Source organism: Synchiropus splendidus, chromosome 7 (assembly GCF_027744825.2).
Source record: "Synchiropus splendidus isolate RoL2022-P1 chromosome 7, RoL_Sspl_1.0, whole genome shotgun sequence".
Lineage (NCBI taxonomy): Eukaryota > Metazoa > Chordata > Actinopteri > Syngnathiformes > Callionymidae > Synchiropus > Synchiropus splendidus.
In genome coordinates, this window is record NC_071340.1 from 21,627,571 (window position 1) to 21,649,415 (window position 21,845).

The window sequence follows — 21,845 nt, forward strand, 5'->3', positions numbered from 1 at the left end:
TTTAAGGGCTTTCCATTACATATATAATATCTATATTCCATTATATATATATAATTTTATATATTTATTTTTTACTGAATTTACTGCATGGAAATACACTAGCATGTGTTGCACCAACATGTACTTTTTTTCCCCAAACGTCAATTAACAGTAAAAATATATTAGCATGTTGTACCCTAAACAATTGAAGTTTGAAAATATGACATAGTTTTATTTAATAAATCGATTTTTTGCATGGTTTTAATTACTCTTTTAATAAGTAGATTATTTTTATTGTTTCTTTTTTAACGAATGTATGAGTGAATCAAAGGCATATTTGACCTTTGACGTGTGTGTCAGCAATTCTTGACAGATGACTATCCGTGTGAGGACTGTATGACTTTGTGGGGACATTTGGCTGGACGCCATGAGGGTAAGCCTTAATTTGAGGATGAAGAATATAGCCATTTATTTTTGGATGGTCAGTTTGAGCGTGAGAGGCTGTGGAAAGCATTATATCAATGAGAAACCTCACCATGTCCTCACAAGGACAGAAATACAAGTGTGTGTGTGTGTGTGTGCATGAGTGTGTGTGTGTCAACCCAAACACCTCAGGAAATCCAGCGCCTTGCCAAACATGACCTAGTTTAAAACAGTGTTTTGTTTTTCTCTACTCATGACGGAATAGTTTGCTATTACTAGATAACGATAACTCAAATACACAGTACATGTATTGGTAATGGAACTTCCCACTGCTGTTGCCTCCAAGTGACCTGCTGCCATCCCAAAATGAGAATAAGAATCACAATTTTTGTCAAACCACAGTCCATGTGTGACGTTCTTGAACATACTGTTTTCATTCGTTTCTCTTAGAACAATTCATTCCGAGTGGTAATTCATTAAAGTATAAATGGCAAACAAACGAATAAAAACCATCATTACTTTTCGACGTTCCCCACAAGAGGATTATCTCACAAACATTTCTCAGAGTTGGATCCCAGATAGCAGCAGATGGGCGACTTATGAAACCCAGCAGCAGTAACAGAATCTTTTTTATTCTGTGATGTGGGAATCTCCGCTCCACTTCTGTTTTCCTTCAAGGGATCGCCAAAAAAACAAGTCTCCACCGGAGTCTGAGCAGCCCCGGCACATGAGGAACGACTTTGCTCCAGCCCCGTTTCAAACCCAATTGACCCATTGGCTCCGAACAACCCTCACACATGTATTCGTGTGTAAGATTAAAAAATGTTTTTCTTGAAAAATGTATTTGAAGTCGCACAATTTGCTTTTCTGTCCCTCACAGGCAACAAAAAAGACTTGAAGATTTGCAGCCGCTTTCATCACACGATCATGTTAGTCAGTGGATTTGTCCGCACAAAAATAATGTTTCCTCGGACAGAAAAAAGCAGGAGGCTGCAGGAGGCCAGGCGCATGATTTTAGGCTCCGTGCCATTAAAAACAAACCCTCGCTGCCCACTTCTCATGTGGAATACATAAATTCTGCTGAAGAAATAGGACGCATGAAAAAGTACATTTCAACAGCAGGCTGACTTTAATGCAAAACCAAAGCTCAATAATTCTATACCTAGTATTTGATTTTAATTTCAAACTGTACCGTGTTTCGACTTCATCCTCTGAAACATGCTGCATGTGGTTGTGTCATTAATAGGCTGCACTTCAGAGAAAAAGGTAGAAAATCCTGCAGATGTTTTGCAGCTGGATGGATCTGGTGGTGAAGATCTAGACAGCATCTGTCACAGGCCAACATTTCTAATCTGTCCTGAACATTAGACAGAGAGCACTAAAAAGTGCAGCACGTGCTGCTGGCCTCACAATGTGCTCGCCACAGGAACAGTGGGAGCTCAAACGAAACAAAGAATATTACAGTTCTGCCGAGGAGAAATGGAAGGATGTGGAGCACCGAGCGGCAAAGTTTGAGAGTGGGATGAGCGGGATTATCAGAGCTGAACGCCTCGGGCCACGAGACCCGAGCTTTGAACTTTGGAGCTGCAGCAGATTCCAGAGGTCAAGATCCCAAAAGTAGAACCAACATTGTTGACCTGGAAAGAGCAGAAAGTTTCTGCGTGACCGTGCAGTCGAATGAACTGAGAACATTTTGACTAAGGGGTCACATCAAAATAAAGGCTCAACTTCAAATAATATAAGGAAAATAAATATAGAATTAGATTGAATAGAAAAGAATAAAAAAAACAAAGGTATGGTTAAGCATGTTTAGATCCATCAATGCATGTATATGTATTATGTATATTATTATTAGTTTTTTTTTAAGAATTCGAATTCTAACATAAAGTAAAAGTAATCGATGAGGAATAATATATTCATAACAATAACAACAACAACAACAACAATAATAATAACAACAATAATGTACATTTATGTATTTATTTGTTATTGTTTTGCAGTCTTGAATATACAAGGGGAAAAAATCCAAGAAGCAATAACAAGTCATAAAATAGCAAGTCACAAATCCGATGATGAATCATTAAGACAGAGAAATTTTATAAATGTAACGTTGCCTGAATATTGAAATCTTAAATAGATTAAACTTCCAAATTATTTTACATGATTAACAATGTAACATTGCAGTTAATACAATGAAGAAACATAATTACATGTCACATCTTGAAATATGAAAGGAATGGTGCTCTCAAATGGAAATGGAATGAAGTGCAATATTAAAGTATACATTTAAATGGATCACATTTAAAATAACAAACTGTTTTACCCATGAAATAAATTGTTCTAAAAATAACTTGAATTAAAAATATTTTTTATTAAAAAAATAAATATATATATATAATATACATATAAGTTCCTGTACATGTCAGAGTAATAAAAGTAAATCCAAATAGTAAATTAAAACTAAAATTAAATAATAAACTAAATAATTAAACAATGTTGTCAACAATCATTGTTGAAATGAAACAAAATCAAATAAAATAAATAGCAATTACACAACTCTTAAATAATAATAGTAATGGTTGTTATTAATTATAATTAAATTAAATATAATTAAATAAAAATAATATAATAAAATAATTTGTGATAATTCCAACAGTTTTAGCAGAAGAACACAACCTGAGAAAAACACGAGAGACGAAGAGAAAATCGCAATGTGAGAAACAACAAGACAGAGAGAGTTTCAGTTTCAGTGGCCTCCCAGGGGCCAGGCCAGGCGACCGAGAGCGGCCCTCAGCTGCGGTGAAGTCACTACTCCCACCAAGAACCGCCACTGATTCACCATATTCCTGTGGTGTCTGTACAATTATTAATCGTGACAACACAGCGGCTCCTCGACGCTAATAAGCCTTGCGTTCCACTTGAATGCCAAGTTCAGGAATGTCTCCAGATATTTTTCTTACTGGGTTCACGCGCCTAGTTACCGGCCGGTCAACCTCGCGGCCCCGTGAACTGACCCCGTCCTCCCTGCGCGGTTTGAAAAGCAAAGAAGGGCAGAATTCTCAGGGGAGCGCTCCGACTAACAAGAAAACTGCTGGCCCGAATCTCTCAGAAGTGCCGTGTTTTCCCACTGGACCACTTTCAGCTTAATAAACATCTTAACTAGCCGGAGGTCCCGTGGGAGCCGCTGGGAAATCCTCTGGGCAGCCAGAGCTCAGGAGCTGCCCCTTTATTGCATCCAGGTGGCTGTTAAAAAAACGCTGGACGGCCATTAATGTCAAATAAAATGCTAGTGGCACCTCCAGGGGTGGAGCGGGTCAGTGCACCTGTCTGTGGACGAAAGCCCCACTCGGACAAACACGTTGACGTTCCAGTGAGGAACACCACCCCGTCTACAACGCCAACGTCGCCAACATCTAAGGTGAGGATGGGTGATGCTGCCTGGACTCCACACACCGTGGCTGTGGTTTGTTTACGACACGCACGTGATGGTGGCAGCAGCCTCCTTCATGTGTCCAGTCCTGCCTTCTGTCCACGGACTTAATTGTCCCTCAGGTTGTGGCAAGAGCCGGACGGTGATTGGGGCCTTTGATCTGACTTGAAAGGAGTTAATTGATTTCTGTGTTACAGGCTGTGTTGGCGGAAGGAGAAGGGGAAAAAAAAAAGAGAGATGGTCATTTCAACATGTGCAGAAATATCTCAAAGAAAGAGAGAGAGAGAGAGAGAGGGTGAAGGAAGGAGGGATGAAGAGAGAGATCACCTCACACTCCACTACATCCCTGCTCAATTACAATAATGCGAGTCACATGGGCCGGAGAGTGAGGGGAGGATGCCGCGTGGGCTCTGGGAGATCACTCATCTTACCTGGAGCTGAGGGAGAGACAGATTTGATGTGTGGCTGTGCCTGGAGTTCAGCCCAGAGAGGAGACCACACGGCTGCACGTCTCACCCCAGAACATGGACGCTTAATGAGAAGAGGCTGGAATTCAAGTCCTACAAATGATTTCAAGGACATGCTGGAGTGATGTCTTTCCTTCTTACCTAGCTTAGAAAACTTCAGTTTCAGTCTGGATGTTCGCCGGCCAATTTTATTTAGCCTTAGTCAGCATTAAAGTCGCACATTTTATATTTTTATCTGCTGAAAATATAGATATTTTGTGGCCTCAATATTTACCTGATAAGTCAAACCGTGCCAAATATATGAGATGAGGTCACAGACGACAACCAAAACACAGTCAGAATGTTTATAAATATGTAAATAAAAAGGACTGAACTGTGAGGAATACAATACAATACAATACAGACAACGCAGAAAACTTATTATACTGTATATAAAAAGTGCATGAGCGCATGCTACCTGGCTCAATGCTCCCTGTGTTGCAGGCCGACAAACAGAAAACCCCTCCTCAGAGCGATAATAAGAACCTGGCACTATGTTTTTAAAGCAGCACTGCACCATGAACACAGGGGAAGTGCATGTTTAAGCCCAACAGCTTTTCATGGACGCACATTTGCACCTCCAACCTCTGACAGGAAGCGGTTTTTAACATGAACAAACGCAGCACATCATGGGTGTTTTTTATGAGTCACAATGTTACTTAAGTTTCACCTGGCTGGCAGCCATGATGTTTTCTGCTCATGTTCTGGATGACTGCAGAAGGAGGCAGATTTTTGGAAAACACAACCCCATTTTCATATAATATTTAAATTAGTTGAGCACAATATTGCAATGCGATATTATTGACATTAAAAATAAAATAAAATAAAATAAAAATTGAATGACTTAGTCAGTGAACAATGTTAAATCATTACAATGAGAAATCTGTAGCAAAATACAGTATAATAACACTAATGAAAAAAGCTAAAAGACACATGGGTCACATATACAGAAAGAAAAAGTAAAAGCAAAATATCATCATTGGATAATCCACTAATTACAGTTTCAGTAATGAATTGTGTGCAGCACAAAATAATACAAATGAATAGATGAATAATAATAATAATAATAATAACAACAACAACAATAATAATAATAATAATAAAACCATTGAAATGTTAACCGACTTCCTGACATGTTATTAAAATGGAGATGACAGTGTAATGAACAGCCACAGTGAAATAAAGTACTTATACATTCAGTAATTTATATAGTTTACACAGAGATATCAGAGATTTTCAAAAGAGGGATAGCTGTCAGGCCTGGCAACGCAGCACTTTTTAGTTCCATGCAAAACTGATCTAATTCTAATAAAATAAAAAAATAACAACAATAATGACGAGAACGATTCGGAGGAAGCAACCAACTGTAAACACAGCGAGGTGGGTGAGGTGGGATATCAACATTAAAGTGGCCCCTGGACTTTGCTCAAATAAATAAATAAATGAATAGTGAGGCTTGTTGACATCTATTGCATTTTTCCACCAGGGACACTCATTACATTCTGACTCTTACAACATTCACTATCGAAAGAGACTGTAGCAGTGCATGATGGGGCTTGTTGAGCTCTGAGAGCACATCACGGACACCGTTTGAGAATGTTCACTATCAAAAGTTGGTTTTTAGACAACAAATGGATCGCACCTCGAGGTGATCAAGTAAGTGTGTATCAGCTCTGGTCCGCGTGTGATTCATGCATCACCTGCCAGGCCGTGTCGACTCGAGGGTCGGGCTGCTCTGGTCCCGCTCTGACAGGCCTCCTGCCTTCACTCCCTCACCTCTCTCGGTGTCTGGTCACCCCTGCTCGGGGGAAACAGGGCTGTCAGGGGGAGAGTGGCAGGCTAAGCCCGTCTTAACACAGCACCTCAAACCACCTCATAAATACAGGCTTCCTCTTCCAATTTCCAAGCAGCCCATCCACCTCTGTCTACATGCTTCCACACCGCTGCGTGTCATGCGCCGGGGTGTGAGTTTAAAAATGACCACGGGACATCTGGCAGGCTCTCAGAGGGTGGAGCTTTGATCTGCTGCTCGGCAGTTCAACTCCGGCATGCCAAAATCCTGACTGCAACAAGTGAAGTCAGCCCAGTGGTTCAAGACAGATAACCAGTGGAAGCCAGTCGGCCAGATGTAAAGCACACAACTGCATCAAGTTCTACAGTTGCCGGCGTCTTACATGCATATAAATCAGTTTTCAGAAAGGCAGCCCCGAAGTGACGCGCTACCTACAATAAATCCTGCAAGCACATGCATTTTCTTGTAGCTCTCAGGTAGAAATAGCTCTCTTAAGTGTATTTTAAGCACCACATGGTCTCACCAGTCAGAATCTCACAGCATTCGTGAGCACATTTTAGTACACATTGATACAGTGATGTGTTTGCACGCTCCATCCCATCCCCAGAGACCAACAGACAGTCACGTATGAATACTGATGGCCCCACATGAGCACTATAGTCAGCAGCACATTGTAAACATTAGTACTTTGGGAGTACTACATAACAACTAGTGAGCACCTTATGCTACATACACTTTATAGTAGCTTTTTAGGTAGTTTACTAGAGTTTTATATAGCACTCTATAAGCTCAAATTATCTAGGAACTTTTTTTTTAAAAAAGAAAAAAAGACAGGAACGGCAATTATTGAGGACTGCAAACTTGCTTTAACTGATGATGATGATGACTATAATAATAATAATAATTATTATTATTATTATTGTTAATAATAATAATACTAAAAATAATAATATGTATGTTATACAGAGCTTGTTGATAGCATGTTGTACCTCTAAACCATGTTGTTGTTGCCATCTAGCCTTGAGACTAGATTTTAATGGAGACTTTCGAATCTGGCTTAATAAATGTTATTTAAAAAAAAGAACAATAAAAAAATAAAAACATATCCGGTCCTATTGTCAGGAAGTTGAGGAGCAAGATTGAGGAAAGAAGAGTCCTCAATTTTGAGGTATTTTAGGATTGAACATACCCAGACTACAGAGTTAAATAATTTCTACAGATTGTATTTTCAGCCAATAAAAAAAAGGCGTCCAAAGTGGCAAAAAAAAAAAGCATGCTACAAATGTAAGTATTTTCTTTATTTTTTCTTATGATCTTAACCCATTTTAATGATTATTTATGTATTATTGTTGCATGATCCATTAACTTTTATCTTTTAAACTTTTATCATTCTTCTTCTTCTGAATTGACAGACCGAACCCTGGTTTTGCCTAATGCTGTCGCCCACAGTCTGAGGGTCTATCGGCATATAAGGGAAGTCCGATCTGTCATTGGTTTTGAGTTTTAAGAAGTTTGACGTTTCATGGAACTGTGCTGTCATTTTCAGTGGCCACTACATGATGCTCTCTTCTTTACAAATTCTGGATTTATACAACTGTATCAACAATAATCTTAATAGAGAGCGCCACCTACTGGCCCCTGACAACAAGTACACTGTTTCATGAAAACTCCTCCGCCCACCACAAGAATTTAACATTCACTTGCGATGGGTTGGTGAGGCTTCATGAAACAGTGTCTCAGACGATGGCACGCTGTAGAAACTATGTGGGCTTTAATTGAAATAGTTGTTGGAAACCTCAAATGGAGAGCGCCACCTACAGAGCTCTGAAAATACTAATATTGTTCCATAATGACTCACAAGTCCATCATGAGTGTTTCGCCAATAGCCTTTTGGGATCAACTGATAGTGCTTAGTAAATGCCAGAAAGAAATTTATAAGCACTTTGTACTACATTGTGAGAACTAATTCACGTTCTAGATAACGTCAATATCACTAATTTATTAAACCCCTTTAATGTCATACTGCTGGTGCAGGACCAAATAGATTTTTGCCAGAACCAAATAGTAGTTTGTCAACAATATATTGCTATAGCACATTCAGAGCGCCTGACATTTTTGGAGGAGCAGCAAGTGAGACATGATGTTACAGTACATCTATAAATTCATTCTATCTCAGCTGGTCACATGGACGTTTATGCTTGCGAATAACACCGCCACGTACACATACATTACATTGCCCTGTTCTGCTTTTCTTAAAATCATACAGTCAGAAAAACAATAGACAATATGAGGAGAGTGAAACCATGTGAAGCGGCTCTGTGATGCTGCACGACGGGCAGGTCTCCCAGGAGAGCTGTGTTTCTGAGATCACTGGGCTGCAGAGTTTCACTTCAAATGGAGATCAGCAACACTACGTTATTACTCCGACAGACTGCAGAGCAACATCTGCTGCCTCTCCGAGCGTCGTAACACCTTGTAGTTGTGGGTTCATTGAACATTTTGCTTGCACAACACAACTCCACATATCAAAGACGCGCCTATAAAAGTGTCCGTGTCTTAACATCCCCAGACCTCTGTCACTGTCGACCGACCAATAAAATGCCCCATAGGCGCGACAGTAGCATACGTTAAAAAAAACAAAATAATTGGTTGAAACAACTGGTTAGACGGTAAAAGTCTAGTAAAAGCAACCCATAAAGGAGTCAAGATTTGCAGGGGAGCGGTGAGCTCAGCGAAGCGTTTCAGGCGTGACGCTGTCAGTGCCGACTTTAAACCAACCGCAAGTCGAAAAGTCAATTATGAGACCAGACACTCGACTTGAAGAAAATCTGCGGTGCAGCCTTTTAATATTTCTTGTGCGACAACAAAGATTAAATAGATTAGATTTTGGCTTGGAGGTTGATGTTTACTCTTGGTTTGGGTGTTTTCATGTTTTTTTTCTCTCATATTAACTAGAACTTTTTAATATAGATCCGCTTATCCTGAATGTCTTTAATGTGATTGACTTCCTGGTGTGGTATCATGACGGCAACTTTAGAGGAAGAAAAATATTATTGGGGATAAACTTTGATAAATCTGTGTCCCCATTGATTTTAATAGTCGCAGCTGTCACCTTCATGAGTTCATCTGTTCCACATCGGTGAATAAAATATTCGCCATGTCAGTCTCTGACGAAACGACAGACATATACATAATTGTCTACATTATCTATATGTAGACATTTTTTGTGCGACCTACAATTTCACAACAAGCATTACAGTTATATAATATATAATATAGAACCCTGTGTGTTATTTTGTTGTGTGATTTTTGTTAATGCACTTTTTTTGCTATGTTTATAAAATATTTTTTATCTATTCATTAATATTAATAATTAATGAGTAATTATCTACAATTTCAATACACATGCATATTCTCTCATCAATCCTCATGCATGAGCATATCACAGTTCATTATGCACAGTTGTAATGAAGTATAAAAATAAAAAAATATGTTTTTGAAAAGCCTCTGTAGCTGATTAATCTGCTCTTCTGAATTTGAAATGACCCTTATATTAGTTTAACAGTTGGAGAGACAAAACAAAAATGTAAAAATAAATAAAATAACAGTGTTTGTGCGTCATTCAACAGACAGCAGTTTGAGCTTTGTTTACATCCATAAAAATGTGAAATAGCTAGATTTAAAACATCAAATTCAACAGAACATGATCCACTGTACCTTTACTCTACTTTAAAAGTACTAATACTGGAAGCTACTTAAATACAAACAAGCCAGTGTAAAACAAACTCATGTTAAGTTTATTTTTAATTGCAGAAGTGTTTATTGCATAAAGTCTGAAAGAAAATTGGAATACAGAAAAAATATTTATTAATAAATACTGCTTCTATTTAATTGGCAGGACTATTTTTGTTTCTTTTTAAATAAGAAAACTGGGAGAGAAGCATGACAAAATATACATACATTTCATTTGCCTATTTCTGTTCTGTTTTTTTTCTTTCCATCTTTACAATTTGTTTTTTTTAATTATTATTAATATTTTAGTTTTTGTTTTATTTCTAACACATTTTGACTTTAAGCATTTGATCCTCGTGCCTTTCTGTGCACCAAGTCCTTAGAAATAAATGTATTCCAGGGATGAAGCAAAAACATATTTCATTTAAAGAAGAAATGCATTTAAAGAAAATAAAAGAACATAAAAACCTGACTCTGGAAGAGCCGTCGTTGGGATTCACGTGGGATGATGCTGCTCTTATAGCGCCTGACAAATGTGATCGAAGCACTTCCACCACAAGCAGGAACACAACAGAGGTGAGTTTGGGACGTTCCATGTTCACTCGGTTTAATTTGTCATAAATAAATATAGTTACAGATATTGACTGTTAGAACAATGTAAAACCACAAATAATTGAGTCACAAATTACCACAAGACGTTAATTTTCAGACTAGACTAGACTATTAAAGTATAGCGTAATTGGGATATATTCACAGTAATATTACAAATATTTCAATTTAAAAAAACGATTGTACATTTAATATGTAAATTAGTTTACACAAATTCATTGTATGCTGAAAAATGTCTTTGTTCTCATCACCTTTTGAGTTCTTTAAGTGGGACGTTAATAGGCGATGCTTTTCTCCGTGGAGAAGTTGTAGTGATACTGCAAAAGAAAAAAATAATATGTATTAGTTAAAAAAAAAAAACATTCATGCAATCAGACTTCACAAAGAAATTCAAATGAGTATTCTATTCAACATTAAACGGCTCAACAAAATTGACCTTTTTGCAACTTTCACCTACACTGCCCTCTGCTGGCCAAAAGTGGACATGGCTATTACAGTGGAACTGTCAGCAAGTTTTCTGATTCCAGTGTCACTGTTGCTGTATTTTGCTTCATTATTCCGTAATAACATTGCTCTACAGTACATGCAAAAATGAAACTCTCCGCACACATCTATATTCAGGCGGCATACAAAATGACAAGGAGAAAATTGTTTTTCATGAATGAACAAATTTCTCCTGCAACGTATCGGTCAGGTAACAGTATTATTTAAATAAACACGACTGCCACAAACTGAGGAGGGTCACTTTCATTGCTGTTTTTTCAATGACAATCCACTTTACGTTAAACAGGTTCCTTACTTTACAGCTTTTAATCTACAGCATTGTGGGGGTCGAGGGAAGTTGTATAGCTCAATATGGATTATATTATTTTGAAGCAGGGGAGCAGGGGCGTAAATACACAAGACATAAAAATAAACGTGTTAGAAATTATTTAAGCAATCACATTTTGTCAGCATTGTACAGTAGAAATGGTTAGACAACATTCAATTAAAAAAAAAATGCGATGAATAGAAGATTACTTTAAGTGATGGCCCTTTCAGCAACTTAGGTAAAAGTGAATTAGATTCCACAGTTGTACTTCTGCGTCTTATCACTAGGGGACGCTGCACGACCACTAAAGCGAGTTTCCAAATCACCAGCAGCAGCTGTAGAACAATGTCTGAACCAGGTTCTCACTGCACAATACCTCCTCTTCCCTCTGACTTTAGGGAAGCTCCAAGTTAGCCAAAACCTGTCACATATCACAAGCCTGTTAGTTGTGAAGTGAACTCACCCCCCCCACTCCCCTCCTAAAATACAAAAATTCACTCTCAACATCTGGCATGGTAAATAAATAATCCCGCATATGTGTGCACGGGTGTGTGCGGGGATGATGGATGGGGAAATGGGGTGTTATCAGGGAGAGCATGTATCAATGTCTGCCACTTTTACACACGGGCTGACAGGACACTGACACACAAGAACATGGGCGGCAGTCACCCAGACGAGCCGAGCTTCATTTCCTGTCCCTGCGCCGCTGCCAAAAATATGTGACATGTTGTCTTCATTAATTCCACCTCTATTTGGAGCGCTCCCTCTCACACACTACTGTCCTTCCATACGTTTACACTGCGACACACACCTACTCCACTATAAAAAAAAAAAAAAAAGACACACCAGAAAACACACCTGGAAGAGTGGAAGAGCCATCACACACAGTGGCTAATGAAAAACTTGTCATGTATGTACACACCCGAGCACCGACTCCTGGCGAATCATTAGCTTGCCGCCAACATTTCTCAGCGGCGCAAACTACATAAAGATGTCATTTTAAATCAGGCGCTAATTAACACTTAAAAAGACACAAATTAGATATGCGTGGCTAAAAGCAATTATAATATCCGCAAGTTTTGCGAGTCATTTGGGAAATGAAAAGAATGCCTAATTGCTGGAACCAACATCATCTGAGACAACGTGGCTTTCAGAGATGCCTGTTAAGAAACGCTCTTATCTTCAGCTGTGATTACAACAACAGTTGTCCTCTGCTAAATGGGAGTCGTGAAAAGGCCTCCCCTTTATCTATCTGCCTTTAATGCGACAATAAGACGTGAGTGTGGCTGAAGGAAGACACTCCCAGTTCAGACAGTCTCTCCTTTATGTGACTGTAACCCCAAGACAAGACATCATTTGAATTTAAAAACACACTCCGAATGCTTGTTCAACTGGTGACCCGTAAAGTTAACGCCTCCCTACACTAGGTGGCAGTGTGTACCATTTAACAGGTTGTTTCCCCCAAAAAGCACAAATCAAAAATGTCATTGAATATTCCCATAAAGAAAAAACTGGTGCTGACAGAAGATCAAAGCTAGGGGCTGGTGAAGCTTCGTGATACAATATCCTTTATTTGAGAGCTCAGAAGGTGGCGCTCTCAATTTAAAAGCAATGTGAGGTTTCTTTGAGATTGTTTGAAGACATAGATTTAAAGGAGCGAGCCATCTAGTGGCCTCCAAATATGAGGACATGAAACCTAGAGAGGTGCTGATGAAGCTTCATGAAACAGTGGCCATGTTTTCAAAGCTCAGTGGGTGATGCTCCCTTGGCTTAAAAACAATGTGATGTTTCATTGAAATTCCTGTTGGAAGCCCAAGATTTAGCATGTGGACCGCCAACATGTGTGCCTCTGAAAATGAGGACAGTGTTTCATGAAGCTTCACCGGCAGGGTTTTACAGTGCCATTGCCTTCTGGCTCATGCAAATGTTTGATCTGTGCTATGAAAACTGAAATCAACCGGCCTAACAGAGAAAAGTCTCTTAAATACAGAAAAAAATAAGATAGGTATAGTAAAATAAGATGTATAGACTGTCTTGTTCTCATGAAGACCAACAAATCTGAAGCCTTCAAAATGTAGTCTTGAGACCGGTCTGTAATGCAACACCTTGGACAGTTCACCGAGTGCAAAATGTAGTGCAAAAGGGTTGAGATTTGAGCTATTTTTACCCCATGACAAATAGTAGAGATGAATAAAGCATTTCAATAACAAGCCAAATCAAACTGAAACACAAAAAAGCTTCAGAGAATAGTGACAGAAATCCTTCAGCCAGCACCCTCTCCAGCTGTTTGCATCATCATTTTAGTGTTTAACTCCAGACTTCTGGAGTGATATTCCATAGCCCTGAGTTACCCCAGTCACCATGAGACCTCCAGCAGCATTGGGATCAGCTTCGGCAAGCGTGGTAACCTCAACTGCCATTGCAGCTCTCGCAAAGTGTCCATTCACTATTAGCATTAAAACCGAGGCAGACCAAACCAAAAACTCCATTCTGTCCCATGAACACACCATCTGGTGCGTACAGGTGCATCGTAATTTCAATATGGAGCATGAAAAAAGTCCAATTCACAGTTCAGATCTAAAAAAAAAAAATAAAAATAGCAGGGATGATTCAAATTTCAAAATGCCACTTATCTTAGGTGTAGCGAAAAGCTAAGTCATGTGACTACATCTTCTTCCCCATAGTGCCATAGTGAGAACAAGCACAGTCAAGTCCATAACACTACGAGGTAAAACACAGCAGCTTTGCATGGGCCTCAGTATCACACCCTTTGAAAGGTAGTGGGGGTCATCACCTACATCAGTTTGTGACGCGGTCAAACCCTTCTAGCTTCAGTGACACCCGCAGTGAAGATGTAAAGACAGAGTTCATCTCAGGAGAAGCATTCTGGACTGAACAAGCAGGCGAAACAAAGAGAAAACAAGAGTGTGCTTTTTCTATTTAGGGAACAGTCAGCATCTTTGTAAAAATACATTTCCTCCGCTCCTTGTTTCCCTCCAGATATCATCACGGGATAATAATAATAATAAGAGCGGGAGAGAAGTAAAAATAACACAATGGCGAGAGATGTTTCCACTTGGAAACTAATTATCAAGCTAAGCCGTGACTTCATCCTCATCAGCCGGGCCCCCGCCATTAATCTTGTGCTGTCGTCCACTTCACTAAATCCTGTGTGTTACACTATCTCACATTTACTTCATCAGCTCCAGTGCGGCTGTAATTAATGATTTCTCATGCCCTTCCCTTCCCCGGCTCAGCTCGCCATGTGTCCTCCTGCTAATCACACTCTCGGTGAGGAAAAGACGAAGAAGACAGGAGCGTATAGGGAAACACAGTCTGCTTGTCTCCACCCTGGACACACTCACACACACGCGCGCCATTAGTACCTGTGCTGACAATGAGCCTCATTCAGATGACCATATGACAAGATGGCGACTGTGTGATTCGGATAGTATATGACAGAAGACAGAGGCAGAGTGCAGAACAGACACGCAGTTTGATGAGGGAGTGTTTGCTCTGTAACACATCTCAAACCCAACAGCACCTGTTCTTTTACAGTGGTCTGTCACTTCCTGGCAGTTCTGATACCAAGATACCGTGCTAATGAGAGAGAAGGGGGGTTGTCACTCTCTTTAAAGCGCACACACAAGCACACAGGCTTAAAAAAAAAAAAAAAAAAAAGAGCTGCACACAGATGATTTCAGTGTTTCATCTATAAACCATCAAACTTTTTTTTTCTGCTGATAAGAAACTTTAAGAGTCAATAGAAAGCCTTTGTTTTTGTACTTGCAATTGTTCTGTGATGTCATCTGTCAAGGGGAAGAAACTTTGAATTGATGTGTCCGTTTTTCGGAGGCTTGGTAATGAGCTCTGTGCTGAGTGACTGCAGCGCAGAGAAACATTCCACTGTACCGCAAATGTAAAGCGAGAATGAGTTTTTCTTTGAGAAGCATCTCAAATCTCATGAGTCCTTTCAGGCGATTTTGGGGTCAAATGCCCTCAGTGTTCACACGCAGTACACTTTCTGTGACTCATAACTTTGGACTTTAGATATGGATTTTTGAAGTAGACCAACAGAACACAGTGAAATGAATTTACAACCCTCTTGACTCACAAAAACATACTCCACCACAACTCCTGCTCTGAACTCTAGAGCCCAGCAAGTTATTTTGAGGATTTACCTTTGTGTAGCATCCACTTAAGTTTTCCTCCTCTCCTTAAAAACGATCATCAAAATATTTCATTATTTAGGGTTAAGTCTTTCAATCAACTAAAGTAGCTTCAATGATGATTGAAGCTCAAACTGCTTTTAAACTACACTAAAACTACAGCCAAAAAAGGAGCTTTTTAAACTCCTTATATTCATGATACATTTTTCTCAGCCTTAAATAAAATAAGCAAAATATCATAGCATGCAAGGAGACTTTATCTGGAGATCTATATGCCACATCATCTGTATGTAGTACTTGTTCCTGAGCACTAGGGCACATTTATATACGACATACGTGTTGTGAGATTTTCCTTATGTTCTGCTTAGGCCACTACTGAAGGTGTGTTCAGGAGCACAGTTCAAAGTGTGTGTTCGGAGTGTACTATTAGGAACTTCAATAAATGTGAATTAAGGAACATATTTTGTGACGCGAGTTGTCCTCAGTTTGTGAGTAGAGCTTTATTTTTATTCATTAAAAATGTACTTGATGATGCTGTTACAAGCTCAAGAAAGATCAAAGTTGCACAGTGTGAACCGTGGCATTTAAACAAGCCCAGCAGCAAATATGAAGCTTGATGTAGTTTCTACATTACACAAGCAGGTGGCAGAGAGCTGTGACTACATTCTCAGCTAAATCTGCCGCAGTTTTGGAGTATATAACAGTGATGATGCTGAGCCATCATCATCATCGTTTCAGAAATGTGGAAGAATGTCACCAGTGGATCAGATAAACATCAGTAAGTTATGTCAGTAGCTATGACCGCCACCGGATGACTTCATACACATCAATTATATGAGTGAATTTACTTCCATCCCTAACTTGGGGTCACACTGAAGATTCTGCTAGTTTAGTGATTTAGTGAAACTTCATGAGGGTAAGACATACATGGAGTCACCCCAATTCTAGGAGCGTTTCTGGTCTGCAAGACGAACCACTGTTCCTCCGAAAAATTCTGAACTGACCTGAAAAGCTTCAGCTATCTACCAGTTTATCCTGAAGTTATCAATACATCTCTCCAATACCTCCCAGTTTTTTTCAGCTGAGGAGTGGTTCCCATCCCATGTACAAGAAGAGAAAGACGGGAAGACACTTGTCAGTCCATCACAGGACTCTGACAACCACACACAGACACTCTTCTACCATTGGACATTTTGGGGGTCACAGATTATCCTCTGTGAAGTACGGAGCACATACTACTAAAAATATAAACAGCAAGCAACCTGAGCAGCTTAAGAAAACCAAAGACAAATTCCTTTGTGGACATTGAAAAATGGATTGAGAATTCCAGTGAGAACCATATAAAATTGCGAGCCCATTAAAGGTGGACAGAGAATGAAATAGATTCTTGAATCAGACTGCCCTTAAAAGAGATTTAATATCTTCATAAGGACAAAGTCACGATTCTGCTCTGCTGAGTTGTTGGATTGAGCTGTTTGACAGAAGAATTGGGGAATAAAAAAGTCAAGTGTTTTGGACCACGAGACAAAGCTTTTAAGGGAGAATGGCTGACTAGCCAGGCTAGCCATGCTTTTATTCAATTGGGGCTTAGTGGAGCCAACAGGGCCTTGCTGTCTCAGACACTTAATTACAACCCCAAGACTGTTTGCTTTGCATTCTGGGCCAGCGGCGTCAGTGGCAGCCGAGCGTTGCAGCCCCTACTCACTTCCTCCTCGATCTCTGCCAGGGATTTGATCGTAATGCCCATTAAATTGACTTGCTGCGTCTGAAATCAAAAGCACAGGGAGGAGGGTGAGGAGAAGAAAGAAAAAAAAAAAGCATACACACAAGCAACATGGCAGTGAGGTTCATGGCTAAGTAAGCATGCGTAAAATCTTTAATCCTCTTGCTGTGTGTCGATACAAGCGGGGCCATAGTGACAAGTGCCGCCAGCCAAATGGACTGAACTGATCTGGCTCTGCCTGACTGCCTGCATTCATCACTCACCCTGTACTAAACACTGGACCAGAGGAAACAAGGTGAGAGGAAGAAGGGAATGGGGGAAAAAAAGGCTCAGAGAAAAGGTTGTGGTGGAGGTATGCAAAGGAAAGTACAAAGCAAGAGCATATGGAGCATTGGAGAAATCAAATTGACTTGGATTAGAAGAGCAAAGAGAGAGAGAAAAGAAAGGAAATATGAGGAGCGCAGCTCAGAGTCAAGAAAGTGAAGGGGAAATAAGGTGAAGGGAGGATCATGGAAAGAAAAAAAGGACATGCAGTTCAAGCAAAGCACAGAAAAGAGAATGAAAAGGAGTGAGAAGAAAGGATTGTTGCGGGAGAACAGAAAAGATGAGGCAAGACTGTTAAAGGTGTGAAAGGTAGAAACCTAAAAGAAGAAACTAAGGATTGGAATTTAGAGTGGTGGTGGTGAAGGCAAGGATGTGATGAAGAAAATGACAGTCAAAAAGGAAAGGAATAGAAAGAATATACATGGTATGATACTGTGTGGAGGAGAGGCATAATGAAGACTGGTAAGAAGGAATGTCTGAGAAGGACAAAAAGTAGGTTGAAGGTAGAGACTGTTGGAGAGTGGTGGAAGGTAAAGTAGAAAAAATGGGTGAAAGGAAAGTTCAGATCAAAGGTGTCATGACAAGAGGGGAAACAGGGAGCAGAGGAAAGAAAGGCAGAGAGCATGAGAGGAGACAAACGGAAGAATGAAGCACTTTATTGAAGATCTTGAAGAAATATTTGGGAGTTTTTACCGGTATGGCGTCTTGGTGGAACTTCTGAGAGACAACGAAGGGCACGTCATCAAAGGCTGAGAAACAGATACAATGTTTGCATCAGACTTTTATGCCGAAAACACCCCTCCTCTTTCTTGATTCCTCACAACTTACAAGACTAAATGCAGCCTTATAAAACAGCATAAGCTATCAGCATCCCCCGGCTCAGCAGCACCTCCCCTCTTCCTCTCTTCAGAGAGAAGATGAAAGCTCTTTCTTTTAAACTCGGCACCTCCACTCTTTCCTCCAACCCTGCCCTTCCCAGCCCTCTTCCAGTTTAATTAGGCCTGATTATTCCCGATCCCGTCTTGTCTGAGGGACGTTCACCTCAGAAACAAAGACACACTCAGGCGGGAAAATGGAGGGAAGAAAGACAAAACGCTCACCAGATATCACATTTGCATGAAAATAAGCCGCACTGTTCAGCCGGCAAAAAAAAAAAAAAAAAAGAAAAAGTGGATTGAAATGAGGACTTGCCAAGAGCGCGGTGGTATAATTAGCATTTGACCAAACAAACGAGCTTCAACAGAGCTATAATTAAGCAGGCCTGTAATTAAGTGTATGCCCTTTATCATAATGATCGTGGTTAAAATGGTGTGATGGCTGCCAGTTGATTATTAATGGTGTAACCCCGGACTGCACGCATCCTGCACTGGAATCAAGGTGTCACGACTGTCAGGCGAGAGAGCAGCCCTTTGTTTATAAAATATATTAGGAGCCACATTAACACGGTGACAGGGGACACAAAGCCCGCTCTTCCCTCGGCTGAAAGGGAAGCTGCAGCTGCTTTGTTAGACAACTCCAAAAACACCACACAACTTGCTGCAACTATCGGGAAATATCAATAGCGGTCGAAAACGGTGCTCCGAGGCCTCTGGTCACGCAGAAACGGCCAAGAGAAACAGCGCTTCATGAGTCATCATTTTTGGGGAGGACTCTCTTTTGGTCTTTTCAGTCCACAGCAAAAATCCAGGGATGAAATGACTCCTCGCGCTGACACTTCTGTGACTCACTTTCCCAAATCCAGTGTTGGGCTTTCTTCCAGAGTCGTGCAGGACAATGTAATCTTTGTAACAATGCATGACCTTCGGCCTCCTGACAGGAGGAGAGCTGACTTGGCTTCTCATCACTTTGCACAACAGTGAAAAAAGGAGCAAACATTTCTTGAACTAAACTAAGAACCGTAGAGCTGGAGAAGTCAAAGCCTGTGTTGTCAGCTTCAGTTTAACATGCGATGTAAACACTGCTCTTTAAACACGCACACTCATATATCGGACGTCTAGATTTGAGACACGTAACCAAACAATGACCACGTGATTTCCCACTGTTTGCTGGCAACCCATCATCTTGTTTACACACCCCGCAGATGCATTATGCTAAACACCAACACCAGAGTACACTCAGATCATTACCGGTAGGTAAAGGCACTACACGCTGAACATATTTTTGTATTAAGATCTGCAGCGTATACTTGTCTGTTTGTGTATGTCAATGGAAAAATATATGGAAGGAGCAGACCGTACAATGGTTCAGTGAAGACTCCAGTGTGAAGATGAATGTTCCAGTGTGAAGATGAATGTTCAGGTCCAGAAATTGTCGCCATCAATAGGACTCTTGATATTTTCTTTGATATATTTTCTTTTAGTAAGAACTTGGTGAAACACAGGGTAAAAGTGAAACCCAAAGCAGACTGGTTTGAAGGTAATCTGCTCTCGCAGTTCCTACGATTCAGACACAGCTAACCTGGCAACACAGCAACAGAAACAGCTAGTACATAACATCGAGGACCAAGTTAGTTGCAGCCCGAGATGCTGTTACAGTAGGGCAAATGGATCACAATGACATATTAAACTCACCAAACTTGGGCATTTAAATTGTGATCCGGTGCATGAAGTTAAGACTTTGAGGCTCAGGCCAGCTAAGTCTAGTTCAACAAGCAAGTACAGTCGAGCCATCGATTGCGTCGTGTATATTCTGTTTCCAGGGTGATTCAAAAATAATGAATGACTGAGTGGAATTCAATTCAACAAATGCAAATGGATTCATATTATTGAACCATATGCTGAATGTGTACAGTTTTGTAAAGGCATTGAATTTGCAAAAATAAAGTAAAATGTGTCATATTCATTTGTATTTTATAGCTAAATATGAAGCAATGATGTTAAGATAACAGGCTGCATAATATGTACCAAATGTTCTTGTTTCACCTGACAGTACATTGTAGTAGAGTACTTACAATGTCTGTCATTTGTTATTTGGTGATGTGCAATTGAGCTATGATATAAATAATTCCACAATAGTTGTCAATAACTGTTTTGTTGATACATCTTTATGATACAATATAGCTACGCCTGCATGCTTGAGTACAACCCCACCATAGTAAAGGTTCATGTAAAATGATAATGAATGGAACAGAAACAGTTTATGCTGTATTTCACACATATTTTTTCTTGTATCACGTCATGCTCCTCACGTCAAGGTATGTGTCAGTTGCAAAATTTTATTGCTAGCTTAGGTGCATTAGCTAGCCCGCTGCAGTAGCATCTGAAATATAGCTAAACCGTGGCCATGGTAAAACGCACATGTGATGATTAGTCACAGTAAAAAGGTCTCTACGATACTCATAAAACAAAAGTATATATAAATATATTTTTTCACTTATCGATACTTTTAACCTGGTGTTGTGTTGTGTAGTGTTGTTGCATCCTGACCGGACAATAGAAGACATATTTAAATGTCAAAATAGAACTAGGTTCGACTTCCAGCTTCAGCAAGACATGATGACTTGTTCAAGCTCATAAAAACGGATGCGTGGCCACAAGCCTGGCAGCGCCAACATTGGGCGGAGCCAGGTGCAGAGGGTGCATTTAAAAGCCAGACAAGATGGCCGTCACTGATGGATCTGTGTGGCGTGGACAGATGAATGGGCCCTGCTGAAGGCCACGCTTTCTTCAAAGCTCAAGGATTACATTTAAAACCAGATCGCACTTTGTATTCCTCCGCCATCTATACCAGAAGGGCTATCTCACACACGCAGACAGATGGAGCCGGGCTGATGATGACTTGGTGAAAAGAAATGGATCCTCGCCCGCAAAGCAACACGGGGGCGCAAAGGGCAACGATAATGTAAATACAATCTTCTGACCGGGAAATGCTCGAGCGGCTCAAATGGCTCGGCCACGCTCCATTAACCCATGTGGTAGACGAAACTGAGTCATTTCAGGAGTCAATATAAAATATCAGAGCATTTTTGGTACAGTGACTATGATGATGATGATGGTGGTGGTGGTGGTGGTGAAGACAGAGGTGGTGTTAAGTAAAGAGGACCCTGGCGCTTGAGTGATTGTAGTGTAAAGAACGGAGTCAGCAAAGGCCCCGTGTGGATCATTGCCTTATTAATGGCTCCGTCAGGTGTGATGAGCAATGGCTGCATTGTCATCTCCAGCCTCTGGGCACAGATGAATAGCTGTTTCAGGGCGGGAAGGGCTTCTTCGTACGCTGCGCTGAGCACTAATCCCTCACTCCTCCATTGTTGGATGCACTGTCACCCTGGACTTTAGCAGCGGCGTACTTCTTCCACAGCTCACACAGTCACCACCACGTACGCGGAGGGAGCCCCACGCACAAACCCAG

General features: G+C 40.3%; 1 protein-coding gene across 7 annotated transcripts in view; it reads right to left on the minus strand.

Moving 5' to 3' along the window:
• Positions 1–2,978: 2,978 nt before the first annotated feature.
• Positions 2,979–21,845, minus strand: part of mvb12bb (multivesicular body subunit 12Bb) — a 47,439-nt gene continuing 28,572 nt past the window's right edge. For 2 of the 7 annotated variants that reach the window (XM_053870016.1, XM_053870014.1), the window contains 2 exons: positions 10,723–10,788; positions 8,431–10,409 (listed from right to left, as the gene is read on the minus strand). In XM_053870016.1, coding sequence (XP_053725991.1) covers positions 10,186–10,409; positions 10,723–10,788 — 290 coding nt within the window. In that variant the 3' untranslated portion in view covers positions 8,431–10,185. The other 5 variants (XM_053870019.1, XM_053870020.1, XM_053870018.1 and 2 more) reach the window with 5 other exon arrangements.